The sequence below is a fragment of the Pseudorasbora parva genome, chromosome 23 (genome assembly GCF_024679245.1).
Source record: "Pseudorasbora parva isolate DD20220531a chromosome 23, ASM2467924v1, whole genome shotgun sequence".
NCBI lineage: Eukaryota > Metazoa > Chordata > Actinopteri > Cypriniformes > Gobionidae > Pseudorasbora > Pseudorasbora parva.
This window is the reverse complement of record NC_090194.1, coordinates 20,639,437-20,661,689: the sequence shown is the minus strand read 5'-3', so window position 1 is coordinate 20,661,689 and position 22,253 is coordinate 20,639,437. Positions and strand designations below refer to the sequence as shown.

Below are 22,253 nucleotides of genomic sequence, written 5' to 3'. Positions count from 1 at the left end.
TGGATAAATCGCTACTTACTGCTTGCAGGAATACAGTTGTAATTGCCACTTTCTTCAGTTTAAGACATTGAACAAAGCTTGCTTGAAATGGGCCGAACAAACGAATGATCTTGAATTAAATTGTTGTGGTATCCGATTATAATAAACCTCAACCATGACTGTTGACATAAAGTCCTCACGTCTCCTGCACAGCCTGAACATGACGTGTGTCATGAGAGACGTTTTTGCTATCCTCAAGTGTCTTTGTTTACCTGCAGTCCCGATGATTCGGCTGCATCAGTTCCACCTGACAATGCACGTTTGGACAGACGCAAATGTTGGGTGCGTGCATATAAATGATCCCCAACGCTTGCGTCACAGTTAGGTTTATGTTGAGAAGCACTTCTTTTTCCGTGGTGTTTTTCATGCACAAGATTTACACAAGAAGTAGGAGGCAATGGTGTTTGAGACTCACAGTATATTATGTCCATGTACTGAACTCTTATTATTTCACTATGGCAAGGTAATTCAATTTTTCATTATAGGGCACCATTAAGTTGCAGGTGCTGCAAATAAGTATATCAACACAGTTGTTTTCTTGCTACATATACATACTCTGACTAAACACACTCAGAATAAATGGTACAAAAGCTGTCAATGGGGCAGTACCCTTTCAAAAGGTTCTTCTAAATACCATTTAGGTGCTAATATGCACTTTTTAGGTGCATAACAAAGTTGTTCCTTTTGAAAGGGTGCCACACACCCCACCGACTGCTTTTGTACCATTTATTTTTAGGGTGCACCACCATCATGTCTAAAAGTGGTACAGTTATGAAATTCCAACTATTACATTTAGGTATTGAGTAGGGTTAAGGGATATGGAATAAGGTAATACAGAATAAAGGCAATAATATGTGCTTTATAAGTACTAAAAAACACAATCAATATCTTAGTAATATGTATCCTAATAAGCAACAATCTAATAGTGAGAACTGGACCCTAAACTAAAGTGTTACCATATATACACACACTTTTCTTTTATTCAATAAATATATGCAACAGTAATATTTGTCATACTTCACACTTTCTCTCTCACTCTCTCTCTCTCTCTCACACACACACACACACACACACACACACACACACACACACACACACACACACACACACACACACACACACACACACACACACACACACACACAGTATTTGAATACCCTGCTCTTTTGCAAGTTCTCCCACTTAGAAATCAGGGAGGGGTCTGAAATTATCATTGTAGATACATTGTAGCTGTATCATACAAATAAATAGTTCATCAAAAATCATATATTGTGATTTTTGGACTTTTTTTAGATTATGTCTCACAGTGGACATGCACCTACGACGACAATTTTAGACCCCTCCATGATTTTCAAGTGGAAGAACTTGAAAATAAGTATTTGAAAACTCTGCTATTTCGCATCACATATATGCACTTTTTTTTCTATTCAATAAATATATGCAACAGTATTATGTCTTTCATACTTCAAATACACAGTACCTGATTCAAGTCACACAACTTAATTTCACATGAAGACCTTTTAGTGTCTTTTTATAATATATTCTTCATTCTGTGTTCTTCCTGGAAACAGAATGAGCAGGTTATCCCCTCCTCTTAAGTTAAAGTGAAAAACTTAGAACTCACTTTTCACATTTATTCCTTTAACTTTACAATTATCCATGAAGCAACAAATAAATCACTGTACTATGTGTATAGAGCTGCACAATGGAAGTCTGTCACGGTGTTCATGTAGGCAGTGTGAAACACACAGGGACATTTCCGATTAAGAAAACTAACAATTCTTTAAATGGCCCAAACTATTCCTACTGATCTCACACAAATGAATAATATTAATTATATCATGCACAAATACATTATCCTTTTGAATAGGTGATGAATACTGGATGAATTGTTGCAGGAGTGAGGCAAGCTTTTTTTTAGCGTATATGCTTAATGTATTGTTGTGGTTGTTCAGATTAAATGACCATGTTCATCCTGAAATGTAGTGTTTTACTGTTATAAAGAATTCTTAAATTGTGATGTGTTTGTCCAAAGATCAGTAGTGAAGTACTTTTACATTTCAAAACAGAAACGGCTGTGGAAAAGCGATAGACTGATGTGCGTTAGGAACATAGCACTGTCACTCTTCAACACTGATAACAGCCACAACGAACACTAAAATAACTCATTCCTGTGCCAGACTGCCACGCATTTCACAAAATGAATTCACAAATTTACCAGCCACTTTTTTAAATGATCTTAAATAACTCAACCCTTTGATGGACTGGGATAGAGTCCAACGTCCCTTTGAGGAATGGAGGAATGGATAAAATAACTTGTGAAATCATACAAATAAGCCATTTGTCACACAAATTTGTGGGACAAGATTTGAGGCAAACTCACGCCAAGAATGAAAACAATAATTAACATCCACGCTCCTTAAAGCAGGATGGATTCTGATTGGCTGCTAATATTTATTGTTCATGAGCAGGATATTTTAGGCAGCAAGTTAACATTTTGTCCTCAAAGTTGATGTAACATGTCCTCAACGTTGATGTAACAGAAGCAGGAAAAATGGGCAAGTGTAAGAATATACATGTCAAATTATGATGGCTAGACGACAGGGTCAGAGCATCTCCAAAACTGCAGCTCTTGTGGGTTGTTCCTTGTCTGCAGTGGTCAGTATCTATCAAAAGTGCTTTAAGGAATGAACAGTGGTGAACCGGCGACAGGGTCATGGGCGGCCAAGGCTTATTTATGCATACGGGGAGCGAAGGCTGGCCCCGATCAAACAGACGAGCTACTGTGGCTCAAAATTACTCAAGATGTTAATGCTGGTTGTGACACAAAGGTCAAAATACACAGTACATTGCAGTAGGGCTGCAGCTACCATCCCCCCTCATCTACCTGCCATTTTTGGGATGTTTACCCCCTCGAACCGCGGATAACCGCAATCCGCTCATTTCAAGTCCTTGCAAAAAATGTCTTTCTGCAATATCCGTGTGTAGTTAAATGGACCAAAGTAAGCGTTGAGGCAGATGATTTTGCCTCTAGGATTTTTTGAATTCGAGTAACGAGTTATTTGATGAATCGTTTCAGCCCTTCATTGCAGTTTGTTGCGCATGGGACTGCATAGCTGCAGACCATTCAGGGTGCCTTTGCTGACACCTGTCCACCGCCAAAAACGACAACAGCGGGCATGTGAGCATCAGAACTGGACCACGGAGCAATGAAAGAAGATGGACTGGTCTGATGAATCACGTTTACTTTTACATCGCATGGATGGCAACTGTGTGTGTGTCGCTGACCTGGGGAACACATGGCACCAGGATGCACTATGGGAAGAAGGCAATGTGACGCTTTGGGTAATGTTCTGCTGGGAAACCTTGGGTCCTGCCCTCCATGTGAATGTTACTTTAACACGTACCACCTACCTAACAAATGTTGCAGACCATGTACACCCTTTCATGGAAACAGTATTCCCTGGTGGCGGTGGCCTCTTTCAGCAGGATAATGCACCTTGCTACAAAGCAAAAATGGTTCAGGAATGGTTTGAGGAGAACAACAAGTTTGAAGTGTTGACCTGGACTCCAAATTCCCCAGATCTCAATCCAATCAAGCATCTGTAGAATTTTCTAAACAAACAAGTCCGATCTATAGAGGCCTTACCTCGCAACTTACAGGACTTATAGGATCTGCTGCCAGATAGACCACAGCACAGCTTCCCTTGACGGGTCAGGGCTATTTTGGCAGCAAAATGGGGACCGACACAATATTAGGGTCATAATGTTATGTCTGATTGTGGTGTATATTTCCTATATCAACAAAAAAGGTCTTCTTTACAAAAAGCTTAACTCCAACTCATATTGAATCACTGGGACTGGATAATCAGAATAGTGGATTGATCAGATAGTAGAAGTGCTTTGCAACAGTAATTTGTGATAAGTGATGGGGTTGAATGGTATATTTAAATGTATTCTGCTTCACAGGCTATCACATGACAGATACAACATTCAACAAACAATACAAATTAACTAAGAAAATTATGTATACAACTCTAAATATATATATATATATATATTTGAATGTACTTATGATAAAAATAGTATACTTTTTTTCTTGGTCCATCTTACATAATTAGTTTTCATCTTTAAAATTTGTCCTGATACTTTTTGTCTCATTAAATAAAAATTGAGCAAACCAAAAACACAAAAGTTAGTGTTGCGACATTGACATTTTTTTGGTCCTAATAAATGCCTTAATTAGTTTGAATAAAAATGGATTATTACTATTGTAAGCATTATTATTACATTGAGACTTAGTTTAATTATACTGTACAACAGTAATATATTTCTGTCACAATTTCTTCAAGTTAAACCAAAATTTTATTTTGACCGGTTGCCGTGAAGAGCTTTGAGTTTTTTTGTGTGTTAATGATATGACATTAGTTTTTCTCAAATGGAACGGTAAAATGCAGATGAAGTGACTCTTCATCTGGCGCTGGACATGAAGTTCATGCATTCATGTCCTCATATAGGGAGGCGGCAGATGCTAAAAACATCGCGAGTGTCACTTGTGCTTTTGTGTGTGTGAGTGCGTGCGTGTGTGTGTGTGTGTGTGGGAAATGACACTGTGCATCAGTGGCATTCATTCACACATGCATAGACAAGCAAAACATGCACGAATAATATTTAAACAGTCTTTTGCAGTTTAATATTTCACAGACACTAGTCTATATCGCAATTCGATTAAAGTCTACTGACCTGCTTTTTATGCATGCATCAAAAATTTGACAAATTCTGTAAATTAAATTTTTATGACAGGATTCCAAGATTCCTTCCACGTCTTCTGCATCACAGAAAACATAAGGCCCTATTTGTCTAATATAATACTGGTTGAGGTTTAATTTACTGAATCCTTAGGCAAGACATTTTTTTTTAGCAAATATGTCTTTTGGCTCATTTCCAATGAATGCTGCTATGTCCTAAAACAAGGCTATAATTTAGTCTCCAGAACAGACTTGCTTTGATCAATGTGTCAACAATTACTTGATGATTGGTCTTCAAAGACTCCAGTGCTTGCGATCATTGATTGGGAGACAGGGTCTCTTTCAGATACAAAAGCTGTGAAGGCATGTTAATTGTGATGTAAAGTATTGGCCTGAAGGTATGTGCACCTAAAACATCAGTTCATCGGGTTTCATAAAAACAGACCCTTGAGAGAGTTAATGATACACTGTGTCTTTAAGAGGACAAGACAAGTTCTCACCTGTCTGAAGCCTCACTCAAGGGCCTGAAGAGATCATCGGTCCTGTTGAGTGTTGACAGCTGCTGTCAGAGCTCAAGAGATCTATCCACACTCACACCAGGTCAGATTAGCCAATACATGGGCCAACTGGCCATTGTCTATTTAGGGAAAGCAATGTTGACTCAATCCAATCATAAAGCCAACAGACAAAAGCAAGGTGTGATTAGTAACATGCTCAGATCTTTAACTGGTACATGCTGAAGTCTGCATGTCTCCGTTTCTTTACTACACATATTCAAGCATGCGTGGGTCTCATGGTGTTTTTATGGTTTTTCCTACATTGAAAATATTTTTGGGGGCCAACAAAATGAATCCTTCCCACCAAAGATTTATTTGATCATTTAAATGTGGGGATACCTGACGTTCTGCAGTACTGATGCCTGCTGATAGGCGGCTGTTTTAAAACCAAGCTGGTGGAATGACCTACTGCTTTTACTTTGAAAACACAAGACAGGGGAAGTGGAATGGTAAAAAAAGACACGTTTTTTTAAAAGTTGAACTGCATTTTTAGAACGCTGTCATGTGCAAGACACTACAAAAGATGCGAGAGCACCGGCTATATACATCCGCCCAACGCATAGAAATACTATTAAAAAAAAGTAGCGCATTGGAATGGAAAAACACATTCTGTGTGAACGACCCCAACACAATCTGAGCTGCCGAGTCTTAAATGACAACTTTTAGGAATTTTTCCTCTTAACAGACACAAAATGCAATTAAAATGTCTGTCCAACATGAACAGGGCCCTTACATGACAACGAGATGCGTTTAGCCACTTAGCCATTGTATAAATTCACCTGTTTTAGACGGCTAGCTGTAGTCTCACACTGAAGTCCCGTGGGAAAAAAGCGGAAAAAAGGCAAAAAGTCCATTCGGGAGGAGCGTCGTGTGTGGAGTGATCTCATTGCTCTGCTCATCGGCTCGTCGGTTCTGAGTATCGAATGTGTCCGAGAGAAACAGTTTTCGATTCTGTACTGGTGATCCGAGAACCGCTACACGTTCAGTTACACGTGCATGCTAAGTATCAGCTGCTCGTGAGTTCATCGGCTTCTTTCAGCAAAACATGTCTCAGTTTAGTGAACGGTTGGAGTTGCAACATATAATTTGTTTATTAGTTTATTTCTATTTGGAGGGACTGTCACTCATATCATACTGTCACTCAGAAAGTGATTAACTTAAGTAACTTGTGGGATTAGCGCTGATTTGAGACGTGAACCATTTAGAAAGATTCAGTCCGATTTGGTGAAGATTCAGAACGATTCGTTCATGAACCGGACCTCATAGTGTGATGATCCGATCGGGCTCACAAGTGAAGAAGAAATGGTTCGCGTTTGTGCCTTTCCGAATTGTGGCAACAGAATGCCAAAATTTGCAGCAAACTCTTTGACAATGATGACTAACTAACACAGACACAACACAGCGGGACCGGTTGAAGAAAAATGCCATTCCATGGTTGAAGACGGGTGCAACCACTGTGGAGGTAATGTAAACTTTATTTATCCTTCCATTTGGGCACACGCGGCTTGAGGAAATATGTGCAGTAATAAAATAGTTATGCTTTACACACGATGCTCTTTCCAACTGAACTATTTGCCTTTTACACTTTCCACAGGACTTCAGAGCGAGACTACAGCTAGCCGTCTAAAACAGGTGAATTTAAACAATGGCTAAGTTTTAATTTAAACAATGGCTAAACGCATCTTGTTGCCATATAAGGGCCCTGTTCATGTTGGACAGACATTTTAATTGCATTTTGTGACTGTTAAGAGGCACAAAGACACCCTTTACATTTATGCCCCCATAACTGCTGTTTTAGCTGAGGGGGGACTCTGGGCATTAACTGTAACAGCTCCGTGTCGCAAGCACCAATGCGGTTCGTTTTTTCTTCTTCTATAGACTGTACTCACAAAGGTATAACTATCAAGATAAACTTAAAAATTCCCCTGAGTTGTCCTTTAAGCCATTTTCAAGAAAATCTTTTTTTGTCAATAAATGACCCATTATCACTAACACTTACTATTCTATATCTATAAAATAAAATAAAAAGTGTAGTGTGCTGGACTAACTGGGACTGGTCACGGCACTTGCATATTGTTGCCCTGTTGTTGGTTTGATTGCTTCTCTGTTTCTATTGCTCTCCTCATTTGCAAGCCATTTTGGATAAAAGCGTCTGCTAAATTATTAAAATGTAAACTTTTATTTTTTCCATTCTATTTGATAAACATTTTTCTTGACTTGACTTGATTTTTATTTTTTATTTTATTTTAATGGTTAAATTAAATTGCAGTAATCAAAAAGCAGGTCTAATTAATTGAAATCATGAAACTTATACAATTTATGTATTTATTATTATTATTATTAGTGATAGCTAAATTCTGCTGTATTTGTCACAATTTCTTCAAGTTAAATCAAACAATGTGTGTGTGTGTTTCTAATATGAAGTTTCTCAAATTAAATGGTAAAATGCTGATGAAGTGACTCTCAGAGCGGCTCTGGAGATGAAGTTCATGCATTAAAGGGTAACTCAACCCCAGCTAAGAGCCTAAATCCACCCACTGGCAATATTTGAAAAATGCTGGAAAAGTAGGCAGAGCCCAGCGGAGACAGAGGGGACGAACCGAGGGTGGGGCTGACATGCACCTGAGACCCGAAGTGACAGACTGATTAACAGCTGTCAGACTCGCAAAGATGGAGAATGACTGGAGTGACGCTGCAACAGAGGCTACAATGTCCCGCTCATTCATTAAAAAAACAGGATGACTAATCGCTTCTTGGGATTTAAGTATCGAAATCAGTAAAAAAAAAAAAAAAAAAAAAAATTCAATTTCAAATTTTAAATATATAAATCGCTATGTCAAACGATCTGTGCATGAATGCAAAATAATAGACCTGCCACTTTATGTGTTACTTTTAATTTTATAACTAACTTTTCAAATCAGTCACTCAGTTACTTTCTACATACATTTACAGATTTTCTTAAACATAAAATAGTTCTAAGCACGCTATGATCTGTCTTGACAGTGATTTTTATTTATTTATTTAATGAATACATAGAATAAGTATATTACAAACAGTTATTTTGCATTTATTCTGGATTTGTTGCCAGCACTAGGGTGCAGTTCACATGGGTAGGGTACTTTGTAGTGGATGACCGTGTTCGCCCGCCACTGCCGAAAAAACATTTCTGACCCAAGGAAAAAACTGTGTGAGCATCTGCCGTCTCACTATATGAGGACATCTACTACTACTTCATTATTTAATTTCATAAAAACAGTCAGAATTTATAGTAGGTGGCCTTGACTACTATGTACTTACTCTTCACGCAACCTCCGTTCTGGAAACAAAGCCTTTCTTCAACCATCCAGAACTAAGCTCCGCACTATGCGGGATCGAGCCTTCTGCTCAGCCGCACCGCATCTTTGGAATTCCCTTCCAGAAAACCTAAGGGCTCCTCAAGCCATAGACTCTTAAAGGGGGGGTGAAATGCTGTTTCATGCATACTGAGCTTTTTACACTGTTAAAGACTTGGATTCCCATCCTAAACATAGACAAAGTTTCAAAAACTAATGTTGGACGTTTGATGGAGTATTTCTGTGTCAAAAATACTCCTTCCGGTTTCTCACAAGTTTCGGCGAGTTTTTTTCGAGTATGGGTCTACTTGACGTTAATAAGAGCGGAAGGTCCTTGTATGGGCCATACGGCTCTTCTTCCGGTAGGGTGAGCACGCCGTAAACAGTCTCTCAGATGCAGATCCAGTCGTCCGTGAACACTTATGTGGCGCCGCGCTTCTCTTTATTCCTATGGGTGACGTCGAGCGACTTCAACGCTTCAGCACAGCATTCCGGGAAGGCAGCGCTGCATTTGAACCGATTTGAACGCAGAAATGACGGGAAGCTTCACAACATCGTTTCAGTTGCGTCTCAAAATGGATTTACACGCCACTGCTGTCAGGACTTTACCAAATCATACCAAAGAAGTGCGTTTTTGACGGAGCAGTCCCAGCGATAAAGCTTCGGTCCTGCTTTGGAAGCAGCCGGTGAGTTAACTTAAACTGCTTCAAATGTCTCTGCTTTTGGCTACCGTCGCATGAGTAAACATCAGTAAACGACACGATCGCGTGCTTCGTCATTCAAATGCGCTAACGGTTACTCCATTGTTGTTCTCTGTATAACGTTACAGTATTCTGACGTGCAAAACCATTTTGCTTGCTACTTCTAAGGTCTAAGTTAGTCGCATACAATAGTCCATAAACCGAGTAAACACACAGAAATGTGGAGAGGCCATTAAATACAGTAACTTACATACCACAGAGACGGACGTCCTGCTGTTGCCGTTTCTCCTGTTCAATTTATTTCAGCCTCAGATTTGATTGTGGATCATTATCTGTATTAGCTGAGATAGCGATGGGTTTCTCCACGCTTGAGGACGTCACCGCTTTGCGCGCTTGTCATTCTTTAGCTCCGCTCACCCGATACGCCTCCAGGCGCTCGTTTTTTTCCGGAAAGACTCAGTACAGCCTATATTTCTTTTATAAATATGATAAAACTAAAGACTTTTCGGAGATATGAAGGATGCAATACTACTCTATAGGTACTCAAGATTGACATGAGATTGACTGAAACTGAGTGTTTCACCCCCCCTATAAGAAAGAACTAAAAACATTTCTTTTTAAACAAGCATTTTTTGCTAACTTTTTAAGTGTTCTTTCCGATTTTTAATTTTGTTTATGTGTAGCACTTTGGGATTGTTTTTAACTATGAAAAGTGCTTAACAAATAAAATATTATTATTATTATTATTATTATTATTATTAAAAATAGTAATAAAAAAAGCATGATACGGGTAAAGTTAGGGACAGCACAGGTGTGGTGGTATGGGTAAGTTTAAGGTTAGGTGTAAAGAAACTGTCAACAGTGTAATTATAAATGCAACTACATTCAATTAATTACAGATGTAATTACATGCAGCTATTTTTTTTAATGTAAGTACAATGTAAAAACATGTCTGTACACAATACGTGCATTGTATCAAATTATTAATTTCAATGTTAGTACATAGTAGTTGAGGCCACCTAATATAAAGTGGGACCCTAAAAGCTATTGTCAGATACACAGAACACAGAATACAACTCACCAAAATCAAAGTTTAGTTTAACTTGAAGAAAATGTGAAAATATATTACTATAATACAGTAGAATGTACTTCTCAAATTAATAACAATAAGAATACTAATACTAAACACAATATAACATTTCCAAAATAATTTTTTAAAATAATTTGTACACAGATTAGCCCTAAAAAACCTTCTATGCTTTTCTTGCAAAACATATTCAAACAGTCAGTCACATTCAACATCCTGTTTCTCTCAAAAAGAAGTAAACTTGGTTGTGCTTTATCAAGCTGACTTTATCAGATGTTGAACAACCCATTCATTGCACCATACAATTAGTGTCACTGGAGACTAGAGCCATGCTGTGATGTTTCTGTGGTGAATATTCCCAACAGGTCACTTCCTAAATGATCCGAACAAGTCTAGAGCGGGTGTGAATCTGACCGTTGACTCATGTGTGAGTAACGGCTGGCAGACATCCCTTGATTACTTTAGAGGCACAGCAGACGTGTGTCCTACTGACGTCTGGAACCAGACAAAACACACACAAAATCCTCCAGAAGAATGGCAAACACGCAGGCATTTTCATAAATCATTAGCCCTCTTTCATTCATTGAGCACAGATCTCAATGAATCAATCAATCACAATCACATTTTCATTTGGATCCCAGCGTGTGGCGCTCGCAGTGTGGAATGCAGCGTAATAGCAGCAGCTCCCGCCTCAGCCCAGCATGCAGTGATGTCATTTCCTGTTTCAAAGACTCTTCACTGCCATAAAAGGGAATTTCAGCTATCTGCAGGCACAGAGGAACATGTGCTAACTCACACACACACACACACACAAACACACACACTCCAGGAGCGCTGCATCCTGTGCAATTACAGCTGAGCTCAGGAAGGGAGGGATTGTTTAGTTCATGGAAAAGCATGGAATACAAATCACAAGCAAACACGGATGAGTTCATATACATTGCGCAAAGAAAACAAATAAACTGCCATTGACTTATTAAACTTAGTGGGTAGACTTGCATTCAGCTGTCCATTAATATTTCACTCAAGTCTATATAATATCTTCATAACATACAATAAAATTAGTATACCGATTTCTTCAATTCAACCCAATTTCAGCAAAGGTCTCACAGCAAAGATCAATTATTTCTTGGCTTGAGTTTTATTCTTTGCATGATGTTCTTTCCTGTAGCTGAAATCTCCCCTGTTTAGACAGACCCAGATGAGGAAGTTCCTGACCAAAGCTGCAATTACAACTTCACTTCCGCTACTGAGACAAAAAAGGCCAAAGCGCTTTTACATAAACTCTCATATCAGATATTAAGACCAGTAAGCAACTTCCTAATCAACATCTAGCTGTAAAGTTCAATTTAATTACACAAACTCACATCAAGTTCCCACAAAATCTCTTCAGTAACACAACGGACAGTAGGCTAATTTAAATGTTATAATGGGACTGCAGGAATTCTTACTTGTAGGGTTAGTTCACCCAAAAATGAAAATTCTGTCATTAATGACTCTCCTTCATGTCGTTCAAAACCCGTAAGACCTTCGTTCATCTTCGGAAGAGTTTTTTTGTTGAAACCCGAGAGATCTCTGACCCCTCCATAGACAGCTGTATTTAATTAACAATTTCAAGGTCCAGAAAGGTAGTAAAGACATTGTTAAAATCGTCCATATGACTCCAGTGGTTCAACCTTAATTTTATGAAGCGACAAGAACAGTTTTTGTGCGCAAATACAAACTAAAGTAACTTTATTCAACAATTTTGTTCTAGCCTGTGTCAGACTCCTACGCTGTTTTCGTAGTAAAAACAGTGCAGCTCCCGCGTCATCAGCACACGCCTGCGTTGTGGTGCTCGCGTGAATAGCCTCGGCTGCCGTAGATCTTGAGAGCGCTGCACTATTTACAAAGTAAACTGCGTAAAACCCTCTACAATGCGAGTAAATCACTCACATAAGCGACTAAATCTTCACTCTGGGCAATTAAATAATGTCTATCATTAGGGATTGGCTAATAAATTCTTAGATTTTACTATCCAGTGTTAGAGGCTAAAGTAGCTAAGTTTAACAAAGATATATTTTTTACTCGCTGAACACACTGTGTGCTTGAATTTAACTCTCTGTCAGGCGATCTGTACTGTTTCAGTGCAGCTTAATGGATACAAGTGAAATTTACCTGTATTTGATGTACCATAAACTTAAGTGTGAAGGCGTATAACTCGCCGTTCGCTCTGCTTTTCTCACACGCACACACACCGAGAGAATCGACGAGCTACATGTAAACAATATTCTTTGTTGCATTTCCCTGTCAAAGTAGCAGAGTTCATTTGGAATTATGAAGCTTTTAAGAACAAGCAGAAGATATACGGTTTCTCCAGTAGTGGGCGGATTGAAGGCGCAAACGGAAATCTCACTGGCTGGCATTCGGCTAGTTTTGATTTCAGCAAAATAGTTTGAGTGAACGCTGGCAACATGATTATTACTCATGAACAACTCAGCAGCTCATCAACCATTGGGTGCATTGTATATTGTTAATAGTAGTAGAGTTAGTAGCAGTATTATCATCTCTATTAATATATTTTAATAATAATTAGTATTATCTATTACCATTTTTTTTTTTTTTACAAAAACACTGAATAACCAACAATATCTTAAGCATCAACACCAGTCCCAAGTTCTGTTAAGATGCATTCATAAATGGTTACCAGTAGTATATATGAAATAGGATACTCTGGCGGGTAAACAAAAAAACGTACTAGCCAACGGCAATTCTATTGCCAAGGTGTATGTAAAGGGTTGTGTGTGGGAAACTGGAATTCAATTATTGAATAAAATCGTTATTTTTGTTTGATTTTGCGCACAAAAAGTATTCTCACCGCTTCATAAAATTAAGGTTGAACCACTGGCGTCACATGGACAATTTTAAAAATGTTTTACCATCTCAACTTGTACACCTTTTACCTTTTATTTAGTTATTTAGTAAAGGGCATTTGTCTTAGTCTTCGCACATTTGCTTTGTATAGGTCATTACTTCACACATGACCTTTCCAAGTGCTAGTTGAGCATTTGTGGATAAAAAGGTGGATTGAAAATGATTGTTTCGCTAGATAAGACCATTATTCCTCGGCTGGGATCATGTATAGCCCTTTGAAGCGACATTAAAACTACAACCTATTGGTTTCCATTGAAGTCCTGGAATATTTTCCTCAAAAACCTTGATTTTTTTTCGACTGAAGAAAAAAAAGACATGAACATTCTGAGGGTGTGTAAATTATCAGGAAATTGTAATTCTGAAGTGAACTAGTCCTTTAAAACTTCTATTCTAAAAAAAAAAAAATGCTTCTCATTATGAGCCGCTCTGAGACACTGAAAGCACCAGATCACGAGCTGCATGTGTAAACACAGTGAACATCTCTGATATTATTGTAGATGAAAATTACATAAAATAGAAAGTTTGCCAATAAAGATAGCTGATGATTTTAATGTTATGTTACCACTAATACTAATATGATTCAATGTAAATAATTCTATAATGTACAACAAAATATTTAGCATTAGCGTTTACTGTCTGCTGCAAGTATATCGTGACCAATAGAATCTCTATTGAAGTATAAACTTATCAGTTTTGATCACTATTTCTGACTGGCTTGTGTTAGGCACCACTAGTGTAAAACACATTCATACAGGGGCGGTTAGATTTTTTTCTTTCTCACGCTCCAGAATGCACAACGTATTTTGGTTTATGAAAGTATTCTGAGACATACGTTTGAATTTACTCATACCTACCCCAAGTTTGGTAGAGTAATGATGTGTAGTGCTACAAACTAAAGCCGAGACCTCTTGAACACGTCTGAAATCTCAGTCTTTTGATGTCACAGCAGAATGCAGGGCACCAGATCAGTCACAGATCCTGTAATTCAATCCATCTGATTGGTTTAGTGAACGTGACCTCTCCGTCACAGTCTCACACACACACACACACACACACACACACACACACACACACACACACACACACACACACACTTCCTGCGAGTCCAGAACTGTAACTGAACAAGTGCGGAGAAGGGAAATGATCTTAAGGAAGGTTGAGGGTTGTTGTCACTGATTCACATCACAGACCTGCATGCCTGAGTCTTAAATGGCACACAGGCAAGCACATGACCTCACATGACCTCAGTACAACTAGGTCTGGGTGGTATGGCAGTATACACTTTTCAAATTTTAAATGTGTCAGCTGCTAAACATTTTGCTTTAAAATGTATCCTGCAGTAGACATATTCATTCAGCCATCTTTGGACAACACCGTTTTACATTACATCAAGTCAATTTTATCTGTATAGAGCTTTTACAATACACATGGCTTCAAACCAATTTCACAGAAATTCATATTAATTGTAATATTCTAAGCCTCAGTCACATACAACTTTTGTATGGTCTGTTTGACTGTTGGATAAAATTAATGTGGATAAATAAATGTGTAAAATAACACACATTTAAGGTTTATTTCCAGCTGTTTTACCCTAAATCAATGCAATATTGCAGAGGTTCTCTAAAATAATTACTATTTTCTCTTCATGGGACAACTAAAAATGTCCACCAGCAGTGTTTTAAAAATTATTATCTGGCTATTAATGTCTACTGTAACTTTGTCATTGTTGTTTGCAAAGGATTTAAACAGAGATGCAGGCATTTGTACATACTTCACACACACATACTTGTCTATTATGGCCATGCACAGAGATACACCACACACAAAGACACACAGATACAAAGAAACACACACATACACAGATCCTCACATACGCTCACAGACTTTCAGACGCTCACATACTGTCAGAGACTCTCTCATAGCCTCACAGATGCTCTCAGATGCCCACAGTCAGTCTCAGATGCTCTCAGATGCCCACAGACTCTCACAGTCAGTCTCAGACGCCCACAGACTCTCACAGTCAGTCTCAGACGCCCACAGACTCTCACAGTCAGTCTCAGACGCCCACAGATGCCCACAGACTCTCACAGTCAGTCTCAGACGCCCACAGATGCCCACAGACTCTCACAGTCAGTCACAGACGCCCACAGACTCTCTCACAGATGCCCACAGACTCTCACAGTCAGTCTCAGACGCCCACAGATGCCCACAGACTCTCACAGTCAGTCTCAGACGCCCACAGATGCCCACAGACTCTCACAGTCAGTCTCAGACGCCCACAGATGCCCACAGACGCTCTCAGATGCCCACAGACTTTCACAGTCAGTTTTAGAAGCCCACAGATGCCCACAGACTCTCACAGTCAGTCTCAGACGCCCACTGATGCCCACAGACTCTCACAGTCAGTCTCAGATGCCCACAGATGCCCACAGACAGTCACAGATGCTCAAAGACTCTCTCACAGATGCCCACAGACTCTCACAGTCAGTCTCAGACGCCCACAGATGGCCACAGACTCTCACAGTCAGTCTCAGACGCCCACAGATGCCCACAGACGCTCTCAGATGCCCACAGACTTTCACAGTCAGTTTTAGAAGCCCACAGATGCCCACAGACTCTCACAGTCAGTCTCAGACGCCCACTGATGCCCACAGACTCTCACAGTCAGTCTCAGATGCCCACAGATGCCCACAGACAGTCACAGATGCTCAAAGACTCTCTCACAGATGCCCACAGACTCTCACAGTCAGTCTCAGACGCCCACAGATGGCCACAGACTCTCACAGTCAGTCTCAGACGCCCACAGATGCCCATAGACTCTCACAGTCAGTCTCAGACGCCCACAGACTCTCACAGTCAGTCTCAGATGCCCACAGATGCCCACAGACTCTCACAGTCAGTCTCAGACGCCCACAGATGCCCACAGACTCTCACAGTCAGTCTCAGATGCCCACAGATGCCCACAGACTCTCACAGTCAGTCTCAGATGCCCACAGATGCCCACAGACTCTCACAGTCAGTCTCAGACGCCCACAGATGCCCACAGACTCTCACAGTCAGTCTCAGACGCTCTCAGATGCCCACAGACTTTCACAGTCAGTTTTAGAAGCCCACAGATGCCCACAGACTCTCACAGTCAGTCTCAGACGCCCACTGATGCCCACAGACTCTCACAGTCAGTCTCAGACGCCCACAGATGCCCACAGACAGTCACAGATGCTCAAAGACTCTCTCACAGATGCCCATAGACTCTCACAGTCAGTCTCAGACGCCCACAGATGGCCACAGACTCTCACAGTCAGTCTCAGATGCCCACAGATGCCCACAGACTCTCACAGTCAGTCTCAGACAGTTTCAGACGCCCACAGATGCCCACAGACTCTCACAGTCAGTCTCAGACAGTTTCAGACGCCCAAAGATGCTTACAGACTCTCACAGTCAGTCTCAGACAGTTTCAGACGCCCACAGACTCTCACAGTCAGTCTCAGATGCCCACAGATGCCCACAGACTCTCACAGTCAGTCTCAGACAGTTTCAGACACCCACAGATGCTTACAGACTCTCACAGTCAGTCTCAGACAGTTTCAGACGCCCAAAGATGCTTACAGACTCTCACAGTCAGTCTCAGACAGTTTCAGACGCCCACAGACTCTCACAGTCAGTCTCAGATGCCCACAGATGCCCACAGACTCTCACAGTCAGTCTCAGATGCCCACAGATGCCCACAGACTCTCACAGTCAGTCTCAGACAGTTTCAGACACCCACAGATGCTTACAGACTCTCACAGTCAGTCTCAGACAGTTTCAGACGCCCAAAGATGCTTACAGACTCTCACAGTCAGTCTCAGACAGTTTCAGACGCCCACAGACTCTCACAGTCAGTCTCAGATGCCCACAGATGCCCACAGACTCTCACAGTCAGTCTCAGACAGTTTCAGACGCCCACAGATGCTTACAGACTCTCACAGTCAGTCTCAGACAGTTTCAGACGCCCACAGATGCCCACAGACTCTCACAGTCAGTCTCAGATGCCCACAGATGCCCACAGACTCTCACAGTCAGTCTCAGACAGTTTCAGACGCCCACAGATGCTTACAGACTCTCACAGTCAGTCTCAGACAGTTTCAAACGCCCACAGATGCCCACAGACTCTCACAGTCAGTCTCAGATGCCCACAGATGCCCACAGACTCTCACAGTCAGTCTCAGACAGTTTCAGACACCCACAGATGCTTACAGACTCTCTCACAGACGATCTCACAGACACCCTCACAGGTGCTCAGACACTCACAGTCAGTCACAGTCGCTCACAGACTCTCTCACAGATGCTCACAGGCGCTCTCACGGGCGCTCTCTCATGCTCTCAGATGCTCACAGGCTCTCTCACAGTCTTCACGGTCCTCATAGACGCTCACAAGCTCTCTCACAGTCCTCACAGTCGCTCACAGACCTTCACAGGCTCTCTCGGTCCTCACAGTAGGGCTGGGCGATAAAACGATAACGATAATTATCACGATATAATTTTCCTCGATAAAACGATAACAACAGGTCGATAAATTCTCGATATAATGCTTACGCGCTATGCGTAATGCTGCGCATGCGTATTGCAGACCGGGCGTCTGGGTGCTGCACGTGGTGATGTTTACAGTCTGTGGCTGACAGGCTTGGAGGATCGGAGTTAAGTGGAGCGATAAAAATGAGCAATAATGAAGAAAATGCAGCGCTCACGGCCAGCTCGGAGGACACAGATATCGTTGACAAGTTAGTTCGCTCAACTTCAGTGGTTTGGAGATATTTTAGCGATCCCATCCGACATAAACAGAGCGACGTGCGTGGACTGCTTATCATAGGTTCACGTTCACCACACAGAATTTAATTATTAAATTATCTTGTTTCTTCAAAGTCCTTCCATATAACATGCAGCCCAACACAGCGGTGAATCTACATTAACTACATTCACACACCGGCTTATTACCTTGTTAGCTGTAGTGGGCGACTTATTTACAACAGGCTAACGTTACCAAACTATAATCACTAAAACATTGGACTTGTACATCGCTATCATAATTGTTTGTCTTTGGTGATGTATTAATGACTCCGCATCGCCTGTATCAAAAGAGAAATAATGTCATCTGGTGTTTAAAATGAATAAAATAGACTAGACAGCCCTTACTGGAGATCCACAAATACTGAACTTTTCTCTCTCCCGACCAGCCCACTGTCGGTGAGGTGTGTTTGTGTGCGTGTGTGTCGGTGAGATGCACGGTGGACCAATCCACTGTGAGGCAAGAGAAGGGGCCTCAAAATGTTTCTTAAAACGCTTTTTTTTGACCGATTGCGTTCTTAGTGTTTTACTTAGACAATTAAATATATAAACGCTCAATATTGCATTATTTGTTCTGTTTCAGCTGCGAAAATCGTTCACAGCAGAACCGCAACGCGTCTCACAACAACGTGTGTAAATGAACGATTCATTGTTTGAATGAATCGTTTGAATGAACGACTCAATGACTCGCTCATTAAGACGGCCACCTGCTGCCACCTACTGGTGGTTTAATTTGATCTTTAAACATACTTTCCAACATGTCTTATTTGTCTATTCAAAACTACAAATCTCAAAACATTATTTAATGCTGTTGTAATTTTTCAGTGTAAATTATTTAATTTGATTGGTAACAGCCCTTATAGTGTTTTATTTTAATTAAATGTATTGATCAAAATTACAAATATAAAATGAAACATGAAGCTTAGCCTATATTTAATAAGATTAAGGGAAAATGCCCTTTATAAAAGGTGAAAATATCACAAATTTCAAATGATTCAATAAAAATAAAAACCACAAATATGCAGATTTAAATATGTCAAAGCTGATTGAACACTGTTGAGAATATTGCTTCAGAATAAATTATATTTACAACACACAAACACACACACACTTTTCCGGACAAGCTAATTTTTTACTTGGACAAGCTTGAACGATGTACTTGTTCCAAGGACAAGCACAAGAACATGCTTAATGTCAAGCCCTGTATAATGATATATTATTGATATATAGTGTTGAGTAAAAAAATGCTGACCACAGTTAAGATTTTAATAAATAAATCTACCTCAGTTTAAATAAATTGTTCACTTGTTTGGGAAGTGTTTGTCATGTTTTGACAATAAAGGATAGTTTAAAACTACAGCTAACTGTCTGTTTTCTACATATTTCACTCATGAGCAAAAATATGCCTTTAAACTTTAAAGAAATAAAGATTTTACATTTATCGTGATATTTATCGATATCGACTGATATGCTAAATTATATCGTGATAATTTTTTTGGGCCATATCGCCCAGCCCTACCTCACAGACACGCTCACAGACTCTCACAGTCACACATAGATGCTCAGACGATCACAGACTCTCTCAGAGTCACTCACAGACGTGCTCAGATGCTCACAGATGCTTACAGACTCTCCCACAGTCACTCAGACATTCAGAGACGCTCATAATTGCTGACGCCCACAGATGCCCACAGACGCTCAGACGGCAACAGACGGCCACAGACACTCACAGATGCCCACAGATGCCCAGACACTCACAGATGCTCGCAGACATTCAGAGATGCTCACAGTCACTCACAAACGCTAACAGACTCTCAGACACTCACAGACTCTTCACTGTACAGTAGGGTCCATATTGCTGGTGTTGATATATTTGAATCGCTGAATCCATACGAATCTCAATGACTTCTCTGTGACACTGGCGGATGGCACATTTACCACATCATAAAGCAATTAACCATTCAAAGACTTCAAGGAAACATAAAAAAAAAAAAACACGAGATTGAGAAATAGGAGTTTCCCCATGATTCAGTGGCGGTGTCATTTTTTCCCCTTGTTGGAAGCATTTCTTCACCATGACTTCCACACCCAGAGTGGACGGTCCCTCTCAGAGCACTTGATCTAAGAAATAGCCCAGCATAGTCACTCAACAACATCTCCTCCCAGCCCTGCTGTCACAGATTTTATGGAACATCAACAACTGTGGAAAAACCACAACACTTAAACAAAAGAGAACTGCTAACAAACAAAACAGACGATCACAACACTGTAACGAAGCACAGAACGCAAAGAGCGTAAAACAATTGCATGTCATGCACTGCATTAAATCAACTGAAAACAACTGTAAATCAAGAACTCTGATTATGTGGAAGTAAGGTTCAGAGTAAAAATATGTAGGCCGTAGGGCTGTCATTTTTGAAAAAAATCTAATTAGAACGGATATCAAATATCAAGCAATGCATTCGAATATATTCGAATATCTACGAAAAACTTGCGCTACATGGCACTTTAAAAACCGGATAGTTTATTTATAGTTCGATTACGGATATTTCACGTCATCTTCGAATGCATATTCGAATATCGAATAAAAAAAGGGACAGCCCTAGTAGGCCGGTCACTATTCAGCAGGATTCATAAGGGGCCATTATTCAGAAATAATTCCTTGTCTGTAATCGTTTGATATTTGATGTTTAAGTTGCTGGAGCATTTCGCATTTTCAACAATAGATGAAAGAAATCATTACAGAGTTTGGAGTTCATCGGCAGTATTAACAACATAGATCGCTGCGAGATCTAGTGGAAAGCATTCAAATTCAGTGCAGAATTCTGTTAATTCTGTCTCAGGGTTCGTACAACCTTTTAAGAGTGAAATTCAAGCACTTTTCAAATAATTTTAAGTGCTTCACACTTTTTTCAGCACTTCAAAGCTCTAAATATGATACCATTTTTATGTTTATGTTATTTTTAAGGTGATGACATGTAAAACTAAAAGTTTACAGATGTAGGAACACTGTAGCAAACAAACTTATCTAAAAGAAAAAGACATGAAATATCCACTAATCAGTAGATTAGACTGCTCAGAGGAGTACTAGACTTAAAAAAAAAAAAGGAAGTCACAAAGTCTCAAGAAAAACAAAAACTTTTCTTCAAATTATGACTGAATTACTCGTTCACAGAGAATCACTGAAGCTATCGTTCTGTTCAGTATGATATATACAACAACGGTACATTTATAAAGAGTAGAATATTAAATTTTCATATTCAGACCGAGTCAGCGGTCATGATAACTTTGTACATATTAACGTTGTAATATGGGACAGCGTCTGATGGCCTGTTAATCAATGATTATATGAGTGTCACACAGCGGTCACACATGGCCTGGTTAGAAGTCTGGTTCCTTGTACAGCCAAACCCAAACACACTAGGGGGGAACTCTGAGTTTGAAATGCCTTCCACACACAGAGAAGTTCCACATGTGCAGTGGTAAAAACGGCACTGTATTTGCTTGGTATACAAGCACACTGAAACAAAAGACCAATACCGAAAATCTTTGGTACGAATACATTAACACCCCTAATGGTTTGTTATATTTGCTTGGTCAAAGTGTATGGTTCTATGAAATAACTGAAATAGTTTGGTGAGGTGATGTGGAACTGTAAAGCTCAAAGTATATTTGGCTCAAAGTATATATTTTCTATGCACATCTGTGTGCAGGACACAGGAAACAGTTCCCCAAAGTTGTGATCTTTGAACCATCCATAGTTGATTATGATTTCACTTTTTAAACTTTAATTAGTGTGTAATGATGTTCGAGCATAAACAGATGAGTTCAAAGCAAATGGAGATATTTTCTTTTACAGAAATAACTTTATAAGGACTACAACAAGCTTCTTCATGGGTTAGGGACATCACAAACCCTAAAAAACGTCCCTAGGAACACACTACAAAGGGGATGAAGCCATGTTGAGAGGAGGAAAAGTTATAGGAAAGCACATTTGGGAGTCTGCTCAAACTTTTTTCAGCACTTCAAAAGTCTAGTACTCCTAGCTGCTA

At 40.0% G+C, this 22,253-nt stretch overlaps 2 protein-coding genes across 3 annotated transcripts in view; one reads left to right on the top strand and one right to left on the bottom strand.

Annotated features, from left to right (window-relative positions):
• The window catches only part of tln1 (talin 1), a 131,734-nt gene that overhangs the window by 87,394 nt on the left and 22,087 nt on the right, over positions 1-22,253 (bottom strand). The window lies entirely within an intron of this gene.
• On the top strand, positions 15,318-15,971 carry LOC137063181 (putative uncharacterized protein DDB_G0290521). The gene has a single exon (XM_067434250.1). It carries the CDS (start codon positions 15,318-15,320, stop codon positions 15,969-15,971), a length of 654 nt encoding a protein of 217 aa, XP_067290351.1.

Excerpts from the sequence above, each read along its gene's own strand:
- LOC137063181 (XM_067434250.1), top strand. The coding sequence starts at position 15,318 with ATGCCCACAGTCAGTCTCAGATGCTCTCAGATGCCCACAGACTCTCAC.